Below are 19281 nucleotides of genomic sequence, written 5' to 3' on the forward strand. Positions count from 1 at the left end.
ATGTATAGTTAGGGCCAAAACAAGGCAGTATGGATTCATGACAAATCTGATGCCAAATTCTGATCCTGTTTCATTTTCATAGAAGAAATTGAATTTTGGTGAACCCGTGTGAATTATAGCTTCAGTTTTCTGTTGTCAGCTGACAGGAATGGCACCCAGTGTTGGTTTTTACTGCTGTAAATGGTAAATGGTAAATGGAACCCTTGAAGTAGCCCATCTACTTCAAGGGTGAATGTGTTGCGCATTCAGAGATACTGTTATTTGAGTTCCTACTGCTTTCCTATCAGCTATAAGCAGTCTGATTAAGATAAGATAAGATAAGATAAGCCGCTGAATTGATTTTTTCTTTTTCAGAACATTCTTTATAAACCCAGAGATGATTGTGCAGAAAAATCTCAGTAGATCAGCAGTTTCATACTCAGTCCAGCCTGTCTGGTATCACCAACCATGCCATGTTCAAAGTCACTTAAATCATCTTTCTTTCTCCTTTCTTGCTCGGTTTGAACTTTAGCTGCAGTAGTCATGTTGGCTTTGTCTTCATGCCTAAATGCATCAAGTTGCTGTCATTTGATGAGCTATTTAGATATTAGCATTAACAAGCAGTTAAACAGGTGTACATACCGAAGTGGGTTGTGATAAATTCTTTTAGCAGTTTGCTAACAAAACCTTGCTCAATACACATGGTCCTGATCTGGGACGCATTGCCTTGGAATATGCACAGCTGTGGTTTGTCATTATTGGTGCCCAGAGAACACATCTTAATGATGATCCCGTCACGTTTACAATAGCACCTATAAGGCAGCACCACATTTGTGCTTGTTTGTTAAATGCCTTGTCAGCTAAACGTGATGAATGATTAGTGTATTTTAAGTGGTCCCCTGACACCTAACTTTAACAAGTTAATTACTGGTCTAAAACAATGACCTCACAATTGAAATTCCCTTCAGCTTCAGCTAATAGCTAGTTAGGCAGTCATAAGAAGCTAGAATTATAATTGACATGCTAAATATTGCATAGCTGTGTATATACTGTGAACATGTTAACATTCTGGCATTAGCAAAGAACTTGCCTTGAATTTCACGGCTAAAGACTCTTGTTATGATATACAACAGATGCTGTTTGAAATGATTAGCCACTTTAATTAAAATGCCACAGATTTCATCTACAAGTTTTTTTCCCTCTCACTGAAACAATGAGTGCTTGCTCTATTCACAATTTCTATTCAGCTTGAAGTGACTGACTGAAAAGGCGCACAAATATTTCTGACAGACAGTTCGTGATAAAAGGGAAACTAACTGCCTGTGAATAAAACATACAGGTAATTCAACTGGGAGGCTTTTCAGAGAGGGATTTTCTTTTTGTACAATTATATGAAGAATGGCCTTCCGCACTAAATCCAGGGACTTTGCTATGCTATACAAAACAATCTAAAGAGCAGATGCTGCTTTGACAAGGGGTGGCCAATTTTCTTCTATTACTGCAGTCTGCAATTTTTCTTGTATTGGTAGATTTGTGAGCATCGTACATCTTGACCAACCTTGTATTATCCTCTTAGATTGTGTATAACTGACTCATGGTGTCCTCTGTTCTCCTACATCAATGGAAAATAAGTTTTATCTGTTCTTATTAAAATAACATCATTAGCTAAATGAGGTTTTTATTCCACAGGTATTGTGCAATGTCTGTCTTTAGGTACAGATAGAGTTTTGATGCGTACTGAAGGACTTTTATTGGAAAGTCAGTTGCAGAAACAAGAAAGAAATAGCAGAAAGCAAAGGATGTAAACTGGAAATGCCATTGGTCGTGATCAAATATCAGATTTTGGTATTTTAATTTATGAATTTTAAACTGCTGGTGCCAGGAGAAAACTTTAAGAATGCAGAAATATGTGCCGTTATGTGAAAAGGTTTCACAGGACTCTCTGCATTACTGTAAAAAACTAAGGACAACCCAATAATCCAAGAGCTTGTAGAACCAGAAATATCTTGAAGTAATCATTTTCTGTCTGATTTTATCAGTCTTTCACTTTGTTGTGGAGGAACTCTGGCCCACTATTCTTTATAGCACTGCTTCGGTTCATTAAGGTTTGCAGACGTGTTTATGCACTGTTCTGTAAGGTCCATACACAGTATTTCAGTCAGGTTGATCTCTGGACGGAGCCATTGCAACACCTTGATTCATTTCTTTTTCAGCTATTCTCTCGTAGGTCTGCTGTTGGGATTATTGCCCTGTTGCAGTACCAAGTTTTAGACAGACAGCCTCACATTTGATTCCAGAATAAGAATATTTTGGCATACAGTGTAGTTCATGGTCAACTCAATGACAGCAAAGTGCCCATGTCCTGTGGCTGCAAAACAAACCCAAATCATTACCACTTTGATATCATATGTTTAAAGTGCATTGTTTCAGAGGTCTGTAGTAGTAAAGAACCTGGCTTACTTACCCACCTAATTCCTATGGAAGAAGTACATGTGTACTTGTATAGCAGGATTGGCCACTTGTGTAAATAAATCTACATGTCTGAGTTCACAGCAGTTTTTTTTAAGCTAATTTTGTCAACTTTGCTACAGTTTTTGCTATTAAGTTAAACAATTACTTTATTGCACTGCAAGGTGGCAACTGCTTTCATTTTGTTATAACTGAATTCAATGTTGTACACAAACACTCATAATGGAAATTTGATCTTGTAAAAGCAAATGTTAGGGCTGTGTTATTGCTAGTGCTATGGACTCCTAGAATTGTAGCGTAAAATTAAAACCTAACCTAAACAGTCTAGCCTAGCTAGCTGCCAGATTATCTCATTATAGGTTGTCCATCCAGATCATTTCATAGCATATATTATCCCCATGTTTGTTTGTCTAAAGGATGCAAGGTTTTCTTTATCTTATTGTTCCACTAAGTTCTTTTCATTTGTAAATTTGGTGTAGGTTCAAACAAAAAGGTGATTTTGTTTTCTTTTAGCAAAGACGTTTGTGTATGCGAGGTGCGAGGAAGAGGTCCCTAACGGTGGCTGGTTAGAAAAAATGTAACACATACTCTTAAGAGTGATCACTGAGAAGATGATGCAAGACTGTACCTCATACTCATACTCTACGATCCTCTCCACATCTGCTGTGGTGTTAGACAGGTACTCTGGACATTCATAAAACTCATGTTCCATAGTGTGGATTGAGTGACAGCTAGAAAGAAGAAAAAGTAGAATGTTAAAGATCATTAAAATATGTGCTGGTTATCTCTTTGCTTCATGGCAGTTTATTTCAGTTTAGTCAGATCATTAAATAGACAGATGTTGTTCAAATCCATGTAGCGATATTGCAGACACCACACAAGGGCTGTATAATTTCATATAAAGGACAGCTATGTTGCCAGCTATTGTAAGTTATTATTTTATATCACATTTCTTAATAATGATTCTCATTTCACCACAAAACTCCAAACAAGCAATTTGGTAATCAACTATTGCCCTCATAAAGCCATGACCTCTGCAAAATTGTCACAATGTAACAGCCTCTCTGTAATCACTGACCACGACTAGCATATTCGTAGTTTTATGGGACAAAGTGATTTCATTTGTTGCCAAGCCAAGCCCTGTAAACAGCCACAGAATGGATGTAGCATCAAAATGCCTGCTCTATCAGCCCATTGGCTTTTAATCGCCCAGCAAAAGGTCCCATTACAGAAAATGGATGTAGCACACCGAAGCAATTATTACATGCGGGTTTGGCTCTGCATAATGATATCAGAGTACTTAGCGTTCCAGGGGGTTTCCAAACCATGATACGGCTGCTTAATAGCTACTAGGAAATGAAAGAAAACGGCGTTGAAACCTCCGGTAAGCTTCAGATTCATTTGGGCCAGGAAGAGTATAATTCCCTAGTTGTGGTTAAAAACATTTAGAGGAAGGATCTCCATCCTGTGTAACATTAACACTCATTTACCTTTACGTAAATGCTTGCCCTCACCTGTCAGACAGCAGGAAGGGACAAATGTCAGGGACTGGTGGGGTAGCAGGCCGAAGCTTGGCCAGTGCCATAATATGTTCAAAGGTGATGTCTGTTTGCGTGCACACATCGACCACACACACGTCCTGCGGCGAGCTGGTGCCGTTTTGTACGACAGCCGCCGCGGCTCTGGTGGGGGTACGTCGGAGAACCTGGACAACGATAGGGTCTCGCCTGATGGCCTCCACCACTGCTTCATCATGTTCGACCTTGGCCAAACCATTTACCTGGGGGGAAACAGAAAGCAAATAGTTTCAGGAAGTGAGTCTTGCAATGTGTCACTGTGAGAAAGCAAAGGAAACAAGCCTTGTATTTAAGATCCCAGTGTTTTTTTGTTAATCCAGGATGCATCTGACAGCCATCCACGCTCTTTTCAGGAGCAACTGGTTCCACATTCACACCTGGAAATCTCAGTACAGCTATAACTCTCCACAGTTAAGCACTAATAGCTTCCAATGAAGCAACTACCACATTAGTTAAGTGCTTTTATAAAGGGCACTTTGCCTGTAATTCTTGATGCCGAGAGCACCTTACATATAGCACTCTCCTGTTTTGTTTTGTTTTAACAACGCAGCACACTTTTCCCAGCAGGTTCAAACATTTTAACTGTTGACCAGTTATTCAAAAATGTGCTAACCTTTCAACTGGTAGTAAATCCACAGAGACTGTACTAGAAAATACAGAGAATGCTTTTGAGAATACTCCCTAAGCATGCTTTAATGAGCAGTTTTGCCTCATGTTCTTCTGCAAATCAGTCTAACTCAGATGCATTATTTACTCTGAATCCCAACCATTAGGCCCATTAGATGCAGATGCAGAATAATAATAATGATTTAGGGAAATGAGCAAAGTGGAGTGAGTAGACTTCACCCCACTGGGAGCACCAGTTTTAGCAAGTAGCACTTACTTAAATCGCAAGATCAGAAAATGTTGAGCCACAGGAGAAGCAACTGAGAACAGATATGCTGGTAAAAATTCATTACCAAAGTGTCGTGATTCCTACCCTATGGGTGGACATGTTTGTGCTTTAACTTGGAGTGTAAACAGTGTAAAGATCTCCTTTAAAGATAAACCAAAGCATGAACCAATCTGTGGATCTGGAGAATTGTTATAAGCCTAAATAAATGAAACACAGAAACAACGTATGGTCCTCCAGTTGATCCAGTCAAGTCACTACAGTTTCTGTATATTCTTATGTACCTATTTCTTTAATGAGCTCAATGTCACCTTAACACTTTTACAGAATTGACCTACAGAATTTTGACCTGTGCTGACATTTAGCATTGGTCAAACAACCGACCCTCTGGGAAGTGCTCATTAGCAGCAAAATCTGTGTTTTGTACAACTGGTTTTTGCTATTATGTTGCACTCATATGTGACATTTGTTGCTGTTTTTAGGACTAACACAAGTTCATCATTACACACCAAATCCTGGCAACTACACCTTTGAAATCAAAACCTGTAACTGAAAAGTCCCAGTTTACTCTGTTTATGCTCATCCTAAAGAACGTGTCGAGAAAGTTTCATCACATATTTAAGTTCTAATGAGGTCCAGATGGGCACATTAATCTCCAATCAGTAGGAATGCTCTGTAAGGCCGAAACTGTTTGTTCGGGTACACCTGCCGGCGTGTTTACCTGCTGTTGTTCCTCTATTCAACCTGACTATTGAGGAGGTAAATGGGCGAGATTAATAGCCAGCAGATGTGACAAAGACCGGGGATAATGACTCAGAACGTGTAGGTTTTACGTGCATGTGTGTTTGTCTGCAAGTGCTTGTGAATTGCGCATTTTGAAGATCATATGCATTAAATCTATGGCTTTTGGGATAATTAAGCCACAAATGAGGAGATAAAGAGATGCAGACAAGTTCGAAAAATGTTTTAAAGCTTTGAGACAATTAAGATGTGGACTGTGGAGACATTTTCTGAGTCACAAAGTAAATTTATGTATTTCTTTTTCTTGCGTGTTTGCAGCTCCCTGCTGTTGATGCGTTTTTAACTTGTGAATTTAGTTAAGTCACAGCATCTACCTTTCTATCTGTATGTGTGTGGGGGTGTGAATAAGCATATATGGGAGCAGTGCATCCATAAGCACTAGGTGTATTAAGACATATATATAGGCGTGCAGATTCCATCAATATGAAGAAGTAATTCCATTTTGATGACAAGATCCCTTTCTCATTACTGAAGCATGCTCCTGTGACCAAGGTGACAAAGAGACAATATTACAGCATTGCATCATCTATATGACCCGCAGAAGCTCCAAGAGGGTGTTAAAAATAGCATCAGTTCAAGGGGGCCCATGGGGACAGCTGTAATGAACCAACAATCTAAGCAGAGCCTTCATATACTTCTGAAGTTAAAGGTTATCATTGCCAATAAAAAGCGTTCCCAGTAGACTTAAACTAAAGCTTCTTTTCTGTCCAAACATTCTTCCCGAAAGGTCGAGGTCCAAAGCGGTCTGCTACACCTGGAGTGGAATGAATTTTGTATACTGTAGTTCATGTTGTGTTTCTTTAGGTGTTCAGCGAGCGTAGTGTTGGCAATAAGACGATCAGTAAGTCGAATAAGTATCAAAAGCCTACTGTTTGACCGTTTTATAGTTGTACTTAAGGTTTACCATTTTCCAAACTTCATTTTATGAATAGAAAAAATAAAGTTTCAAAACTTAAAATTGAATTAAAATAACATATCAAGATATCTGTATATCTAATTTCTAATATAATATCTAAATTATTTATTTAAAGGGAGCTTAACAGTGCCAAACAAATTCTATAGAGTAGCAGATGCTGCTACTGCTGCTAATTCTGCAATAGTTAGGTAATTAGTAAGATATCTTTAATATGTACTTTTTATATAAAGTATGCTTGAAATTATCTGTTGTCTGTAGCTATAACAAACTGATGTCTTAACACATTACAGCATCAATACAGATTTTTGAGTAATTGTAATTAGTAAAGAAAATGTAGCTTATCTTATCTTTAGCTAGTGCTGTCTTCCCAGATAGGTTGGACCAGCAGATACGTCTCGCTATCAATGGGTCCCCTTTTGTCTCCAGAACTGTCTTAATTCTTGATGACATAGATTCAGCAAAGTGCAAGAAACCAATTGAGCTTTGTGACATGGCATATGGTCCTGCTAAAAGCAGTCATCAGGAGAGCTACACTTTGACCTCAAAGGAATGGACCTGGTTAGCAACAATACTAAGGTATGGTGTGGTGCCTAAAAATACGTCTAGTTGGTACTAAGGGGTCTAAAGTATACCAAGAAAATATCCGCCACATCATTACACCACCAGTAGCAGCCTGAAACGCCCATAAAAGGCAAGATGAATCCATGCTTTAATGTTGTTTACACTAAATTCTGATGCTAACATCCAAATCAAGAATCATCAGAACAGGCAACATTTTTCTATTTTCTGTTTTTGTCCAAGTTTCCTGTTTTTAGCTGATAAGGGTGGCACCCAATGTGGAGTTCTGCTGTTTTAGGCGTAGGCATGATGATCTTTTGCGTGGTTATTTAAATAACTGTTACCTTCCTATCAGCTGAAAGTAGTCTGGCCATTCTTCTCTAACACCAACAAGGCATTTTCTCCCTTCCTGTCTTCCTTCAATCACCCTCAATCAGTCACGGCACATGGCCCGAGCCTGGTTTTGCTGTAAGTTTCTTCTTTTTAAAAGGAAGTTTTTCCTTCCCGCTGTCACCAAGTGCTTGCTCATTTGGGGTTTTTCTCTCATGTTATTGTAGTTTTTACCTTACATTACAAAGTGCCTTTTCAGTTGTTATGATTTGATGCTAATTAACAAAAACTGAATTGAATTGAATATCAGTGTTATCCTAGACTTACTTTAGTCCAAGTAAGCTGTCCCTTTCTTTGTCAAGTCTGAAATGTTAAAATTTGCTTTGATATTTTACTTTAATGACTAGAAAGAATTTGGTACTATCAAGCCTCACTTCCAAGCTCTCTGTAATATTTTGCTGCCTTTGATGCAGGCATTTCACACACCATTGCCTATGAAGGGTTACTAGTGGACCATGATGAAGAAATGATTGTTATATGTCTTGAGAGCGGGCTGAAAGTAGCACAGCATCTGGCCTAAAGCATTTAATATTCTCTATATGTCTGGTCACCTTTTAAAAGTGTCAAAAGGTTTTATCAGTTAGCCACTAAGATGGTTAAATGTTGTTTCCTCTTTTGAAATCCAATAGGAGATAAGAAAAGCCAAGCGATAACAGCAAATGTTTCTATGGGTGAGCTTGCGTCTAGCTGTACTTTTGAATGGTTGTGTTTGCTGCACAGAGATAAGATGGAAAGCACTCAGCCTCACAGCTAAATCTGACAGATATGGTGTCATTGTGAGCAAATGGAAGCCAACACACAGAGAAGGCATGCACACACACAATTCCAGCATTACATTAGCAGACTTTAAACAGCACTACGATATGGCTGCTGCAAGCACGTTTGACTGAATAATACCAGCATCTTCTACTGAATAAGTTCACAATGGGCCACGAAACAATAAGCTCCTGAACAGAACCCCCCTCCATTTATTCAACCCTGACCTCATCTGCCCCTGAAGAGATGCAAGCTCAACACCAGCAGTATTTTCTTTTTCTTTCTTTTGCTTTGTTTTGTTTTGTTTTTTTGATCAGATCATAATCGCAATTTTTGTGAACCTAAGCTGAATGCATGCAAGACTGCTTTTACATTCATGGAAATTGTTATATTGTGATGAATAAGGAAACGCAGGTGGTGTGCCCTGGTAATCTGCCAAATCTCATTTCTCTTTCTTCTTTTGTTGTATTGAGATGATTCGAGAGGGCCCACTGTCAAATGTCTCATTTCAATAATAAAAGTCAATAATAAAACACATGCAATATCTCCTAGTGCTGCAGAAGCAAAGAAGCTCATGGTTTCATACATTTGAGTGACAGGCTGTTCAACTGGTGAGCTATATGCTCGGCCAACTGAATAAGATGTGATGCATGTATGACAAGCAGCCAGGGAAAACTAGGAGAACAAATCTGAGTGGGATTAAATAAAGCTTTATTTGAATCAGCCTTTCTAAAGCCTTGATTTATATTATCATCTAAAGGTTTACATTATATAGACTTGTTTCACAAAGCCTCAGATACATAGATAGGCTACATCCATTTTTTATAAACAACCTTAGACCACTTACTGGTTTCGCTATTTTAATCTGTTGAAATCAGATGTTACAAGCGCATTTTACTGAGAAACTCGGCATCCCTGCACGCTCGTACAGCTTTTCAGTCAAGTCCACTGCTTATGCACCCTAACCCTTTTAATCCAATTTTATTTATGTAGGGCCAAATCAAAACGACAGTAACCTCAAAGCACTTTATATTTTGAAGACCAACAATCTGGGGATGAACTGTCACTTGTGGGAAAGTAGGATGGAAAAAACCCATTTAAACAGGAAGAAACGTCTGTCAGAACCAGGCTCGGAAGGGGCAGCCATTTGCTGCAACTGGTTGGGATTGAATGGTTAATGAATTGAAAAAGAAATTCCATGCTGTATTAAATAAGATCTCGTTCAAGAAGAGTTTACTAAGCACATGGAGCTTTTTCCAGTCAAGCCACATCCATCTTTTATATACAGGCTATGGTTAGTTATCCCTGTAAAGCCTGAACCATGAAATAATTGCCTGTAAATTCAAATTTTGGGAAGCTGGTATCTTTACTTTAATTTAATTGCAATCATAATTAATGATTGTAGCAATACATGTGTCTGTATGCATACATCGGATTTTTCAGGAATAGAAAAATTCACATAAATAATGTAGAGGACTCAAAAATGTATGTATGAGATATGATACACTTGGAGGTTTAGCCTGGAAGTGAACCTGTTAACAGTTAACTGCATTTAGCTGTAGAATTTGTAAACTGCTTCAGGTTTTAATTTGGTTAAACTAGAACACAATTCTTACAATGATTAATATCAGTTTAAAAATGGAGATTATGATTTGCTGTTCACGATTCTCCTTGACAGACATGGTTAATAAAACACTGCTTTCTTGCCTGACTATAAGACATACTATCTTCTCTCAAATTCAAAACCAATCGCAAGCGATCTTTTGTTGATCAAGTGATCTTCAGTTTTTTCAAAGCGTGAGTGCCTTTTTATGTGATATGAAAAACCAAGCAGTTGAGCTTTAAATGGTCAAGTTTAGTTTCCTTGAAACTTTTAAAGTGCCCTGAAGTAAGAAAAGAAAAAACACAGCATGCAAAAGCTGCCACTTTAAAGCCATTAGAGAATCTGTATAGCTTTTAGACGTGACAGAGCGGCTTAAGTTCAAATGCACCCCGGTCACAGCCAACTTCAAGCCGAGTGCGATGACTCTCTGAAGTAGATGAGTTTTACTGTGATTATTTTTAACCTATTTTTAATTAGAGAATATTGTCTGAGCACGTAGCTCTTTTGTTAGCAAAATAAATGTAAGAGAGGAAGTCCCTGTGCGTTTGTGTGTCTGTCCTTCACCATGCACTGTTCATGCAATCTACTTCACACTTGGTAAGTGTGCTGGCGAGGGTGAAGGCGTTTGGATGAGTGGTCCTCATATTTTGGCTCCAAGGTATTTTCTGTTTCTCTGTCACAGCAGGAATTTTTTCAGTGATCTTAGCCTTTGTGGTCAGGTAATGAAAGCAGGCTCACACTTTCTCACTGAGTGACTGCAGAGTGTGTTAAAGTCAAACTTATCACCCAACTATCAACTGTTCCACCATCTTTATTATCATTAATTCAGTCTAAGCAACTAACAAAAGGAAACTTTATGTTTGATTGTTTAGAAATGGCAAGCATGTTTTTAATGGCTTACTCCTATCAACTCAGGCCAATTGTTTTGGCTTGTGACCAACTGTAGCAGCTGGGGATGCGCTCAAGGGCACCTTAACATGCTTATAGTCACCTTAATAGCTGTCCATGGAGAGATGAATGTGTATTGTTGCACTGATCCAAACCAGAAACAATTCAGGTTTGAAACATTTAGAGCACGGCCTTTTTTCAGAAGGAGAAGCTCAGGATAAATCAGATTCTTTTAAAAAAAACTTACTTACTTTGTTTATTGTCCCGGTGCTTTTTTTTTTTTTTTTTTTTTTTTAGATGGGCTTGTTCGTCTTTTCCAATCAGAAACTGTTCACTATGCATTGTACCGCTCTGCTGTTTTACATTTCTGTATCACACCAATTAATCAAAGTGACAAGGTATTTAATGAGAGGCAATTAGAGTGTTAACCAAAATGCAAATCAGATGGGGAGGCAGACCGGGAAGGGGGTGGGGGGCATTTTGTGTGTGTGTGTGATAAGCTAAGAGTTCACTAAATGCTTTTATTAGGACCCTTACTTGTCGAACTGAGTCAAGCAATTCCCACTTGGACTTGTCTGCACCTGCGATCGCATCCGTGTCCTGTGAGTGTGCGTTCAAGTTGTTACAAGTGTCCTTCAGTGATTTTTTTTTTCTATGTTGGCTCCTGCATAACAGGCGAAAACAACCAATTAGTTCTGCTCGAGGAAGATGGCATGACAACATGAAAAACAGATTAAAAAGCTGCTGTGGGGACGGATGTTAAGTAGCTCGCTCAGGTCACTCCCTTCCACATCACAGTGCCTGTGCGCTGAAGATTAGACTGTGTTTCCTCAAGGAAACACTCTTCACAACGCTGGCTTGTTGCTGCTGGAGCTTAGCCTCACAGGGAGCAAATGGTGGAAATGTTGCTACAGCGGAGTGTCCTTTAAATGGTCTGAAACTACAGAAGTTGGCGTTTTCCGTGTGTCTCTGTTTAATGATAATCGCTGAAAGTAACAGGCTGTTTTTTTGTCCTTCAACTACTTATCCTGCACTGAAAACCCTTCAACGTGGGTCATGGTCACCTCTCAAGTGTGCTTAAACAAGATGTCGTTTTCTGCTCTGAAGATATGCTGTCATGTTTGTTTGGACAGTTAAAAGACAGTTTCTTATTTTTCCTTTTCTGTTCCAAGTTTTTCTTTCTTTTTTAAATGCATTGATTAGCATTTTTAAACATTAAGAAGCCAGTAAGGATCAAAACTCAGCACATATCTGAGTTTGTAGACTTCACAAACTGTGGTAATATTTATTTTGTGAAAAACTATACAATCTAGGAATCCTTCAACCATATCTTGATGACTTAACCTTTGATTACAATCTGTTGTGGACACTGGCAAGGACAACTGGAGACATGAAGGATGTTGTAGTTAATCCTGGTGTATATCTGCTGCCTGGGGCACTTGCACAGTTGTAAGGGTATAATGTAAAGTCTCCGCAGACAAGTCTGCACACTCAGAAAAACTGATGGGCACAGGGATGTCTGCACAGACCTTCCCTCTCACAAATTTACATCACTTGGAGCCATGTGGATCTTAGTGCGCTTGGAAAGTGTTGGTAATGGTTTGCAGGTGTAGCCTGGCTAGCTCAGTCGATAGAGCATGAGACTCTTAATCTCCGGGTCGTGGGTTCGATCCCCACGTTGGGGGAAGCTGTTTTAAGTACAGAAGATAGAGTTTGGTCCATCTTTCCCTTGTAATCTCAAAAAAACCATTTAGTTCACTGCTGCGAATTCTTTACGTAACTTCCTCAGAGATTCTCCAAAGTATTCTTTTTCTGATGGTTTTGTTTTTGCATTTCCACCTTCTCTTGACAGGATCTTTTTCTGCTCTAAAGTCTGCTCCAATAAGATTGGTTAATTCAGCTCAGTTGACAAACAGAAACCAAGAATCTTAAGCTACATCCAAACTGGAAGCATTTCACAGTGATGTGGTGACCATAGGAAGTGAATGACATTCTGCGAAGCGTAATTTAAGGTTCCGTAAATGTGTCCGCTCCCGTATACATTTTCATTTGGCCATTGAGCAGAGTGGGGTTTTCACCAAGTACACCTCCCATATGCATCTGCTGAATGCTGATTGGTTGATAAATGGGCAAGTATAGGACAAGGAGCATGAGTGGAGTTCACTGGGAACGGGGAGAAGCATCAAAACAAACAGTAAATAAATATGGCACAAAAAGCAGAGACATGAGCTGCAGTCTACACTTTTCTTCGTTTTTTCTGTAGCAAAAATTCTGTCTCCCTCCCTTCAACGCCAGCTGATCATGGCTGCCCCTCCCTGAGCCTGGTTCTGTTGGAGGTTTCTTCCTGTTAAAAGGGAGTTTTTCCTTCCCACTGTCGCTAAGTGCTTGCTCATAGGGGGTCATATGATTGGAGTTTTCTCTGTAGGTAGAGTGCGTTTCCTGCTGAACAGACAAATTAGGCTTTAAGGCAACTATAGGCAAAAAAGCGCAGGCAACAGGAAGTGGGCGGGGCTTAAGATAAACTTTTCTCTGCTTCCAGGTGATCGACTGACGTGACTACCAATGATTGTGAAGAATAGCATATGACCTTGTAGTAAACACATTAGAAGGTTACCTTGGCAACTGAAACATAGACTGTCCGCAAGCGACAAGCCGTCAACTTCAAAGAGAAGAGGAAATCGCTTCCAGTGTGTTAGTAGCTTTATCCTCGCATACAGATTTTACATATACAGATACATTTTGAAGGATAGGGTGTTACCTTTTTCAAATATGCATCTCATCAGTGCACGCTAAATTAATTTTTAAGGGTGTTGAATACCTTTGTGATTTACTGTCATTTAGAGAGGATTTCAAGTTTAATGCTGCTCACAAAAAAAAAACAAAAAAATAACAGGGTCACAAATCTGTCAACATGAGCATTAGCGGACATCTTTTTACAGCCCCACTGTCACGAATAGCACTTGACCACTGACGAGCAGCTATGGAGGATGAATATAAAGAAATAGTTCAGAAAATCCACTTACAAAAGGATTGTGTTTATATCATATTCAGCTTTAAGAAAAAAATCCTACAAACTTTTGTCATCAGTCGTCTCGTACACAATTTGTATGGTACTCTATATTCTTTTGATTGTACTTGTTGATGGTTTCACACAATTTCTCCCTACTGTTAATACAATACTGACAGCAGTTGTTTGCTTCTGTTTTATTTATAATGGCTGATATGATATAATCAGTACTTTTATTTGTTAAATTCTTTTCAGTGGACTGATTTTCTTTATCTTGTAGTCTAGGTATTTTTCCCGTCTTTTTGTCGACATATAACCCATTTCAATTTGATTTAAAAGGTTAAAAATAGATTCTATATAGCCGAAGTTGCTATAAACAGATGCCGCATATCTCTGTGTTTCTGTTTTTGTTCTTTTTTCGAGTATTTCAAGGGTTTTCTCCTCTCTCGCTCCACACGTCTATCTTTTCCTACCCCGGTGTACCAACACCAGCAGTAAAACATGCACGCAGACATCAGAGAGTGTTGACTTGTGACTGTCATCCCAAGCAGCAGTTTTCTGATGTAAGTGGGGGGAAATCAGAGGTTATCATCTGTCAGGGAATGCATTAAGAACCATCTCATTTCCTGCTCTTTGTACCACTTCTATATGCAAGACGGGCTTCCTTTCAATTAGGCTTCATGAATACAGATCCTTCTTACTGGTTCAGCCTTAGAATGAAACATGATTTGCCTTATTTTGTGCGTTTTGGGGGAAAAAAATATTTTATTCATAAGACAGAGTGTGAGCTACAGTTTCAAAAAACAGCCTCCTGCTGTATCATCCCTGAGACAATCCAAGCTATTTCAGCTTCAATTAAAAGATACTTTCATTCAGTTTCTACCTGATGATTAAAAAAAGCTAGTGGCAAGAGTCAAGAGGTTTGCTTCTTATTCAGCACCTACTCTAACCTGGCAGTTTGCTTTATTTTCTCTCATAAAATGACTAATGCCTTCTAGATGGTGGGCTCATACATCATGGCAGGGCCAATGTGTCTGTGTTTAACTAATAGGCTCTGTGTCCTCAAGCAGCCAGGGATGGCACGGGTTATTACAAACTGCATCAACAAGACATTCATTACCCTCAACATCCTAGCAACCAAATCACAATTACCACGATCCAAGAGTGAGCATCCAACCCCACTGCCACGCTCCTATTCCCCGCACACCATGTCGCCAATGCATAAATTAGCCTCCTTTTGTCACACTGGGGGGTTGCCGGGTTGAGAATTAGCTCTGTTTGTTTTGCTCGTGATGAGATGGGATGCGCTGATGATGGATGACTGCAAAACTTCTTTACTGACAAATCAATAAATGCGGTGTGAATCCTTTTCACTCGTGTATCTGTACATATGAATGTGTCTGGGTGCCTGGAGAATAAGTGAATAGTTTCATGTGTGCATTTCACGCGTGTGTGTTTATAGCAGATAGCTGTTCTGACTGGCTAATGTACTCGGGGCTGCACTGTAGCAGGACTCTATTGTTGCTCTGAGTCCTCCCCACAGCCATTAGATCGCCATTAATCTCTCATCTGCCATTAAAACAACAGCCAGCGAGCCGAGCTTAACAATAGAGCGCCCCTTCCTCCAGCCCCTTGATACGTACTAGCAATGAGTTTGAATTAGGCTCTCGGGGTCACCGATTAGACCCTAATAATTCATCCAGACGGTTGAGTTCACAAAGAGGTTACATGTAACACTTCTGTATGAGAAAATGTAACAACACTCCTGTATGTGCATAATTTTGAAATTTAGAAAAGGTTGAGTCTGGATTTCACTTAGTTACTAAATACCATGCAAACCCAGCCACATTTTGAAGATTTTGAAGGAAACGAGGAAGATCACAGAAAAGGTTTGTGGATGTAGTGAAGGAGGACAAGCAGAGGGGTTGGTGAGACAAAACAAGATGCAGGGGCTAGGGTGAGATGCTGGCAGATGATCTGCTGGAGCAACCCATGAAAGAAGCAGCTGGAAAGAAGAAGATGGCCTCGTTTTCTTGCACAATTTTATCCTTGAAAGCCCTTTTCAAATAGCAAAACAAGTCATCAGATTACAGCATTTCTACTTTAATATTTATGGCATTAATCATAAACCAGGCAAATCATTTCTCCTAAACCAATGTCGACTCATTTCTTCTATAAACTGAACAATAACCACTGTTTTTGTTATGATTCTCACTTTTACTAGGGAAACTAGTAAATATTAAGTCTTCTAAGTATTATGAGTGTTATTATTTTTTTTTAAGGATTAAAGGATGTAATGTATAGTATTCAAAAAATGATGTGGGATAAGAAATAATTAGAACTTGTCCAGCCTCATACCTTTAAGTGTGGCCACGTTCCATTCGAGGACCCTTTTGTTTTTATTGTCTTGTGTGTACTCAACCCCATAGCTATGGGTCAGCCATACAGAAACATTGTTAGGGTTTTAACAGGTTCAAGGAACTGACACCATATTCATTATCAGCTAAGAGACACAGAGAAATCCAAGGCTGACTGTGACATCTGTCGGAAATTAGCCTCTTGTTGAACTGAAGCAAGTAGTGACAAACATCTACCCAACTAACATAGATTTTTCTGCAGGATTTTGCAGAAGAAAATATCAACATCATTTGTTAATTGATTGGCGATTAACAACAAGATATTTAATATTTGTTTTTCCATGACGTTTGTGATGTATGTATGTTTAAATAAAATAAGAGATGTTCAGGAAGTAGGCATCATTACTGAAGCAGACTTGCTGTGAGTCTTAGTTATTCACATGGGCAAAAATGTGGTTGAAGGCAAAAAAAAAAAAAAAAAAGCCCAAAAAGAAGGAAGCTGGATGCAGAGGGCATAATTAGCAAAAGTGTTAAAGCTTGGGAAGTAAAAACATTTTACTGGGGAGCAGTAAAAATCAAAGATTTATGTGCTGCTTTTTGCATAAAATTAAGTCTTTTTCTTTCCTCTAAAGAAGCCTAGAGTGTGAACTTAACATTTTCCCTCCTCCTACCGAATTTTAGCCTATTTCATTTTAAAGTGATGCATGTTTATGCACACTGGAAGCACCTAACACATTAGCATTATTCATCACATGAAGCTCGCTCGGTCCGCCCTTTGGTGGGGAAGAAAAACGACTTCACACTTCACTAGCTGTGAGCGGGCGAGAAGAGCTCCTTCCAGCAATGAAAAATACTTCCATCCAAAAGCATGGCTGGTTAGTTAAGTGAGAGACGCACTGTGGTGCAATTTACCCCTCATTCGACCCAGCTTAATCAAGGCTTAAACTGTATTCGCCATTTCAGGCAGTAGAGTGTACGTCTGCAATATGACTGAGTGAATATCTAATCACGTTTGCCACCAACATAATATAAGGCGGATGATGATTAGTGGCCGGGGCTGTGCCGAATTTCAAACTGACTCGCTAAATCAGATCATTGTTTCTCAAAATGTGTTGCATATCTGATTCATATGAGTTTCTAAATAACAAGGCAGTGAAGCATGTTGTAACAATGATGGCTCACTGAGTAAGAACACATTCGCTCATCTTTTTGCTCCATGTTGTTTATCTCTCCTCACAAGAACGGCTACAGCACAGGTCATGCCTTAAACGATCTATGACCTGGCCTGAAAAGGGCTTGCTGTAGCTGTGTGAAATATTATATTTGTTTCAAAGGTACAAAAGCAGTTGTTTGAACAATGCAGCTCTTGGCACAAACTGGGTTGCTTTGTGTTATTTTTCCTACAGAGAGTGAAAAATGTTTTTTAAGGCCGCTCTCCCCAACAAGGGGTCTGTTGTGAAAGCTGTTATTACTTATAGGGTTGCTTTCTAGTATCCTGCATGAAGAAGTGCATCCACAACATGAGCCTTGATCATCAGCTTTAGAGGAGCTGAACTAAACACACTGGAAACACAGTTCCTTTAACCTAATGCTAAAATTCATGCATATGTTGTCTCTAAGTGGTTAAACGGTGGCTAATGCTCGGATGAAATTAAGCACTAGGACAGCCTCTATCATGATGAGCGTCCTGGTGTAAAAATCCAAAATTGATGCCTTCCTTCTCCAGCACGCTGGATTGGAACCTTTGGTGGCCTATTTCCGGCCTGTGGCCCATACGTTTGACACCCCTGGTGTAGTTTGTGGACCTATACAGTACTGTGAAAAAAGCTTGACTCACCTTTCACTTTCTTGTATTTTTTCCTTTCAAAAAGAACAATTTTATTGGAATTTTTAAACTGGTCTTTCATTGACTTCAGCTTTTTCACTGATTTTCAGTCAAGTCCTTGTACTTGACCATTTTCAAAAGGCTTTTTGTTTGTTAAGCCACTTAATGCTGATCTATGAATAAGAGATGAATTAGTGTTGTGTCTATAATGAACAACTTAACAAAAAAAAACAACCCAGTTTTCTGTGTATCTTTAGATCTTTAGACACCTTGTCATTAGAAGCCTGCTGCAAAAACACCAGTTGTTCACATTTCTTTTGTTAAATCTATAAAAAATGCTAACGCTAACACAGTTTGACAGCGTAAAATAGTATTTCTGTACCAGCAAGGTGCCAAAGAGCTATTAGCTATTAGCATGCATATTTCGACATGCTGTGTACTTAAAAAAAATTAGAAAACACTGTGATGCTACATTTCTCCAAGGGGTAGTGGGGAACTTGTCAATATTGATGGAATTAGGAAGATAAGTACCATCAGACTACAATTCACCATGTCATACCACCTGGAAAGCATCTGATTCATGAAGGCTTCAGTTTCCAGCATGACAGTGATCTCAATGCAATAAAAGCATCATGGATAGAAAAGCACACAATGCAACTCACTTTCAGGGTGGATGTAGTAAGGAGGTAGAACAGATCATCTGCAATTTGCAAGGCTGGTGGTTCAATTCCTGCCTGCTCCAGTTTGCATGCCAAATATACTCGGGTGGTGAACACTAACCCCAAGTTTCTCCTCAATGCATCCATTGGAGTGTAAAACTTATGAAGCACTGAATAAAATGCTCGTGTAAATGAGGCATTTTGTATAAAGCATTTTGAGGGCTCAGGAAGAGTAGAAAGGTGCTATATATAAAAACCAGCGTTTATCATTTACCATTTATCAATCATAGATTCATTTGAAGAAGACAGCTGCCTAAGAGAACTCGGGCTGTGTTGAAGAAACGAGGTGGTCATACCAAATATTGACTTTCAAATTTATTAGAACTGTTTAAATTTTGTTTTGGCCTTATATAATGTATCTTCATTTTTCCTGGTGTATTTCCTATGTACAACTATATCCCACCCCCTCAAGTACAATATGAAGAAATGAGGGGTGGCTCAAGACTTTTCCACAGTGCTGTATTTTTCCAAAAATAATCAACATCTTTTCAAAGATCTTGGTAACATCCTTTTACAAGACAGTCTCTACTTAAGTTTATTTACT

The 19281-nt window shown here is 39.0% G+C and overlaps 1 protein-coding gene across 2 annotated transcripts in view; it reads right to left on the reverse strand.

Moving 5' to 3' along the window:
• The window catches only part of pdzrn4 (PDZ domain containing ring finger 4), a 46312-nt gene that overhangs the window by 13092 nt on the left and 13939 nt on the right, over window positions 1-19281 (reverse strand). For both annotated transcript variants that reach the window (XM_085252580.1, XM_085252579.1), the window contains 2 exons: window positions 3963-4228; window positions 3077-3179 (listed from right to left, as the gene is read on the reverse strand). In XM_085252580.1, coding sequence (XP_085108706.1) covers window positions 3077-3179; window positions 3963-4228 — 369 coding nt within the window. The remainder of the gene's footprint in view (window positions 1-3076; window positions 3180-3962; window positions 4229-19281) is intronic.

This window comes from Mchenga conophoros, linkage group LG17 (genome assembly GCF_057382185.1).
Source record: "Mchenga conophoros isolate Kocher_MC1m ecotype Shallow Benthic linkage group LG17, M_conophoros_male_GT1.1, whole genome shotgun sequence".
Lineage (NCBI taxonomy): Eukaryota > Metazoa > Chordata > Actinopteri > Cichliformes > Cichlidae > Mchenga > Mchenga conophoros.